Source organism: Diadema setosum, chromosome 3 (genome assembly GCF_964275005.1).
Source record: "Diadema setosum chromosome 3, eeDiaSeto1, whole genome shotgun sequence".
NCBI lineage: Eukaryota > Metazoa > Echinodermata > Echinoidea > Diadematoida > Diadematidae > Diadema > Diadema setosum.
Window position 1 is genome coordinate 14,816,339 of NC_092687.1, and position 6,329 is coordinate 14,822,667.

Here is a 6,329-nt window from a genome sequence, read left to right on the forward strand (position 1 = left end):
AGAGTTAAATCATACTGATCATAGGTCGTCAAGAATATAATTGATGAAAACAAAGGGTGCTAAAGAAGGTTTCTATAAATTCAATAACTTCTATAACATGTAGACTACCATGAAATACGAAAGTAGCAAAATGATCTGTACCTCTTGAACTTATCCAACTTTGGCATTTGCAGGCATGAGGTTCATTAAAGAATATCTCCTGCAGTATTGACATTATCATCCTATACATGATGTAATTCACCCTGTCAATGTCAATTGCAGAGAAGAAAACTATGGATGTGTTCCATTTGAAAATAGGGATGTACAATGTGTATTTCATACATTTAAAACTTGTATCAAGCTTCAGCCTTAACAGAACTTAGCATCCCCATAAAGGACAAGAAAAGTCAAAGACTTAAATAAACTATGTCTTGTCCAGAATAGAGGTAGAGCTGAAAGGAGTTAGTGAGACCTCAGATGTCATCAAATAACTTCAGAATGTCATACCTTTGGGTCAAACTAATGACCGACTGTACTGCCCTGCCATGCATAAGTCGCACCGTCTTCTGGCAACTGTGTTACAATTATCTGTCTTACTATGAAGCAATTGGTGTGTGTGTGTGTGTGTGTGTGGTGTGTGTGTCATAGGGGGTAGACCTGTGTTGCAATCTTGCCTGCAAATCCATCGTAATCCACCACCAAAATTATCCTTTTTTGGTCAATATCCACCTGATATTGGATATTCACCATCCTTTCAACTTACTGGATGTTTCATTTATTCATTTTAGCAATCTCTCAATCAGATGATTCATCCTTGGTTTTCTGCATCAATCATCTCACTGTTTGGCTGAATTCTATTCAGTCCCATCCATACGCCTCTGTGACATATGCTGCCTGCCATGACACCCTTGTGTATTTGACTTCATCATGTTTGGGTTATGTGTGCTAGCAGCAGCTGTATACTATACTAACTAGCAACATATGTTGGATCCTGAGCCGCACAGCTGTGTCGAGTGTAAGGATGGAATGATTCTGTACCTGGAATATGACATCCTTCCCGTAAAATATCACCCTTTCTTCAGGACATTTCTCTGACAGGTACATTTTGTACACAGGTCACAGGAGGACACAGCCCACAGGAGGACACAGCCCACAATTATGTAATGTATTATTAATGCTTGTTTTCTGATATTGACCTTATTCATCAAGAAGTAAGCCTCTTAAATTTATGCTTTCATCCATTACATATGATCATGCGGAGAAAACCCAAATATCTATGTGGAATTTGTTCCAAGGCTGTTACTTGGAAGTCTTCTGGAGTTCAGTGTGAGGGCAAATGTGAAAAATGGTTCCATGCTGAATGTATGGGTCTGACTCACAGTGAATATACATCATTTGGTAATAGCTCTATAGTTTGGATATGCAATCACTGTGGAGCCCACAATATCAGTAATACCAACTTGGGAATTTCTAGCCTCTCAAGCACGGACTTCTCACCAAATTCTTTTGATGTGCTAGATAATAGCAATGTCGCCAAACACAGACACTCCAGCTTAAGTGATCCGAGGTCCCCTGGCTCACCTGTGCTTTCTTCATCCCCTCTTCATTCAAGACCAAAGAACGCAAACAGCAAGCCTCATCCTAGGGTGCTCAAGATACTTAATGTCAACTGCCAGAGCATTAGAGCAAAGAAGCATCATTTTGCCGTACTGACTCAGAAATACAACCCTGACATCATAGTTGGTACTGAATCCTGGCTTACTGAATCTATCAAGAATAGTGAAGTATTCCCCACGGACCAGTATAGCATACTCCGAAGGAATCGTCCAGATGAACCCCACGGGGGAGTATTTATTGCAACCAAACATGATCTCCTGGTAACCAGGGAACATGATCTTGAGACAGAATGTGAAATTCTGTGGTGCCGTATTGAAATGGCAGGATCCAAAACTCTCCACATTGCAGCATACTATAGACCACAGGAAGGAGATGAGCCCAGCCTTGTAGAGCTTGAAAGGTCCCTCTCCAGACTCGACAGGAAGCACTTAGTAATACTAGGAGGGGATTTCAATCTTCCTGGATGGAATTGGGAGAGCCTGCATGTTGAAGCCTGCAACTACCCCACCCTCCATCACTTCTTTGGAGACATCATAAATGACCATGGCCTCACTCAGCTTGTAAATGTGACAACTAGACGAGACAATGTACTGGATTTGATGCTAACCAACAATCCTACCCTGATCAACGACACAAAGGTTGTACCAGGAATATCAGACCATGATTGCCCCATTGTCGAAGTTGATGTACGACCTCCCAGAAAACAACAAGCCCGCAGGAAGATTCCTGTCTACAGCAAGGCAGACTGGGACAGTTTTGAAGTACACATGGAACAAGTAGCCTCAGATATTATATCTAGAGCAGCTACCACATCAGTGAATGAATTGTGGCATCTCTTCAGAACTTGCATTGAGTCGGGAACTGACAAATTCATTCCTCATAAGATGCTGTGATCAAAACGAAACCTGCCTTGGATATATGGGAAGATTAGGCAACTCATGAAGAAGAGAGACAGGCTACACAAGAAAGTCAACCATCACAGAAAAAGACGCGAACCCATCCCAGTGGCGACAGAGGAGGAGATTCGTAGATTGAAAAACCTCATCCAAGCTGAAACAAGAAGGGCATATTGGAGACACCTTGAATCAGTCTTCACACCCGATGATGACTCCAACCAATATGATGGCATGAAAGAGTTTTGGAGATTCATAAAACACAACAGATCTGACTGTAGTGGAATTCCCCTATTGAAGACAGATGATCAGAATGTGACTGCTCCAAAAGCCAAAGCTGAAGTACTCAATGATCAGTTCAGGAAGGCTTTCACCACTGAAGCTGAACTACCCCCAAACCTTCTTCCTGATGTATCACCCTTCAACACCATGCCTGATATTAACATCACTACAAGAGGCATAGAAAAGATGCTGGGAAGGCTCAACACCAGGAAGGCCCCTGGACCTGATGGAATTCAAGCCCTAGTTCTCAAGAAGATGTCAAAGACCATAGCCCCAGCTCTGTGCACTATCTTCAAGCTGTCATATCAGACAGGAGATGTACCTGAGGACTGGCGTCTTGCTAACGTGGCTCCTGTGCACAAGAAAGGAGACAAAACAGACCCAGAAAACTACCGGCCAATATCACTTACATGCATTACCTGCAAAATGATGGAGCATATCATCGTAAGCAACATCATGAGCCATGCAAACAACAACAACATCCTCTACCCACTCCAACATGGCTTCAGGGCAAAGAAGTCTTGCGAACTCCAGCTCATCAGTTTTATCAGTGACCTGATAAACAACATGGAGGAGAACAAGCAAACAGATATCATCATCACAGACTTCAGCAGGGCCTTCGACAAAGTTGGACACAAAAGACTACTCCACAAGTTGCAGTACTACGGAGTAAGAGGCCATAACATCAGATGGATAACAAACTTCCCCACAAACAGAAGACAGCGAGTCGTCTTAGATGGAACTACCTCATCTGAAGTGGAAGTTGAATCTGGAGTCCCACAAGGATCAGTCCTTGGACCCTGTCTCTTCCTCTTCTATATCAATGACCTGCCCACAGACATGTCCACGTCAGTTAGGCTATTTGCAGACGATACCATCATGTATATGACCATCCAGTCAGATGAAGATGCCAGGCTCCTACAAGAAGACCTAGATAAACTCAGTAAATGGTCAAGTGACTGGCTGATGGAACTCAATCCCCGTAAATGCCACGCAATAACAGTCACCAGAAAGAGGACTAGACATCATCATCAATACACTCTGAATGGCATAGTCCTGGACACTGTCACATCTGCCAAATACTTGGGCATCACAATTGAAACCAACCTCAAATGGAACCAACACATCTCTAACATTTGCCAGAAGGCAAATAACACCCTGGCTTTCCTCCGACGTAATATACGCATCCACTCAACCCAACTCAAGACGACAGCGTACCAGGCACTTGTGCGTCCTCTTGTTGAATATGGATGTTCAGTTTGGGATCCTTACACAGCTGGATGCATACAACAGCTGGAAATGATCCAGAGACGCGCTGCACGATATGTGCTAAACCGGTATCATAATACCTCAAGCGTGTCAGAAATGCTCGAACAACTTGGCTGGCCTTCACTTCAGAAAAGAAGAGAAGTCTCCAGGCTGACCATGTTGTACAAGATGCACAAATCACTGGTAGACTTCAACATGGACCACCACCACATCCACCCCATCACAAGACAAACAAGAACAGTTCATCCATATGGCTATCTGGTCCCCATCTCCAGGACAGAACAACAAAAACAGTCTTTCTTTCCTCGCACAGTACGGCAGTGGAACAGCCTGCCCCAAGAGGTCATCCTGGCACCGTCTGTGGAGGTCTTCCGTCATCGCCTGACGGAAGATGTGGAGTAGATCGAGCAACGGGTTTTTACTTGCACCATGTAAATAACGCACCTTGCATTCAGGTACTGCACACTCGGGTGCCCTTGTGATACGCACACACGCATGTAAATCTGCAAGAATCTTCAGGATTGAAGGAGGCAGAATATACAGAAGAAGAAGAAGAAGAAGAATTAAATAATTCCCGAATGTGCAGTATTTTCAAAACATATAATATTCAACTCTTAACCAAATTCATACAGAATATAAGATCAATTGGTCTAGACAAACAAGAGTTCCTTAAATAATGCTAGGCTATCTAGAGTGTAGACCTTCAAAAAAAAATTAACATAGGAATAGCAAAGTAGCAATGAATTTGATTGTACTAGATTGTGGAAAATCCCACTAGGCCCAGAAATAGGACCCATTAGGTGTTTTAATAAAATCTAGAGTCTAGAGTCTTGTAGAATAACTAGAGTCGAGAAGATTTTGATCTATAAAGTTTTGTGCTTACACTTACAGTCTACTTGTACTTGCGTGAGCGAGCGCTCTCCATAAGTGGTGATAGAAGACTTGTTCACCGCCTGTAGGTGGAATGTAGACGAAGAATTCATCTTGTCAGCTACTGAAGGAGGAAGAACGCTGACTTCGGCTCCAGTGTCGACTAAAAAACGTGTGCCTTGCTGGCTGTCTGTGATGTAAAATAGGCGACTTGTGGTATCACTGCCAGAGGGACTCGTCGCCGCTAATCTCTGGCTGAGCCGTTTCCCTGCTGATGTGGTGGATGCGATTTTTGTTTTCGCCGTGAACAGGGTGAACGGCACTGCTGGGCGTCATCGCCGAACTTCCAGTGGTAGTAACACTCACTACCGGCGTGGCGCTGTTTGGAGTCAGCTCGCTTCCGTGAAGAACCACGCGACCCGCTTCCACGGCCGCGGTTGCCGCCTCGGGACCGCTGGCGCCCACGCTCGTCGAGACGAGAGGCTCTCGCGTACACCTGCGTCGTCAGCATGGCGACCTGTGCTGTGAGGTGCGCTACGGGATCTGCCGCCGGAGGACTGGGAGACGTCGGTGGGAGAGTAGCCGACGGGATGGGGAGAAACTGGGGGATGGACGGCGGCGCTGCCACTGTGGCGACCGATAGTGGCGTGGCGACCTCGATGATCTTGTCCGCTAGTTCAGCAACCTGCTCGATAGTGACTTCCGTGGACGTGGAGGCCAAAATCTGCTGGACGTTGCGTGGCAGGTGTTGTAGGAACAGCTGCTTAAGGATGCTGTCTTCTAAGGTCGCGTTGCCGAGCAGCTGTTTCATGCGGCGTAGGAGTTGTGAAGGTTTGCGGTCGCCTAACTCCTCTGCCGTGAGCAGCTGATGGAGCCGCCGCTGTTCCGATACGGTGGTCCTCTTTATGAGCTCGGCCTTCACCTTGTCATAAGCGTCGGTGGTGGGAGGGGAGATGATGAATTCCCTCACTTCCTGCGCAATCTCCGGTTGCAGGGAGGAGATTACATAAGCGAAGCGCGTCTGCTGAGTAGTAATGCTCCTGGTAGTAAACTGCGCCTCTACCTGCGCAAACCAGAGGGCGGGGTCGTTGGGCCAGAAGGGGGGGAGCTTGAGGCTAACCGCCGTGACCGCTGGCGTGGGAGTCGTGGCAGCCGGGGTGGCGTTACCCTCGTCGGCGTCGGCCATTGTAGGAGTGAAGGAAGGAGGATGAGAAACGTGAAGTTGGCCCTAAACGATCACGTCGGGGTCACCAATGTCGGTATTATGGTACGGGCCTATGATGTAATACCTAACAACTCACCGAATGGCGAACAGGACGACAGGACTGGGGGTACCACCAACAGGAAGGGTAGACGACCGTATGACACTTAGAGTGGTGTAGAAAGCACCAGGGCACCAGTAGAGGTGAACAGTGTCCT

At 46.1% G+C, this 6,329-nt stretch overlaps 1 protein-coding gene across 1 annotated transcript; it reads right to left on the minus strand.

Annotated features, from left to right (window-relative positions):
• Positions 1–5,154: 5,154 nt before the first annotated feature.
• On the minus strand, positions 5,155–6,096 carry LOC140226211 (uncharacterized). Its single transcript, XM_072306700.1, has one exon. The coding sequence runs from the start codon at positions 6,094–6,096 to the stop codon at positions 5,155–5,157; it is 942 nt and encodes a 313-aa protein (XP_072162801.1).
• Positions 6,097–6,329: the final 233 nt, after the last annotated feature.

Bases quoted from the DNA above. Each gene is read 5' to 3' on its own strand.
- LOC140226211 (XM_072306700.1), bottom strand. From the start codon at position 6,096: ATGGCCGACGCCGACGAGGGTAACGCCACCCCGGCTGCCACGACTCCC.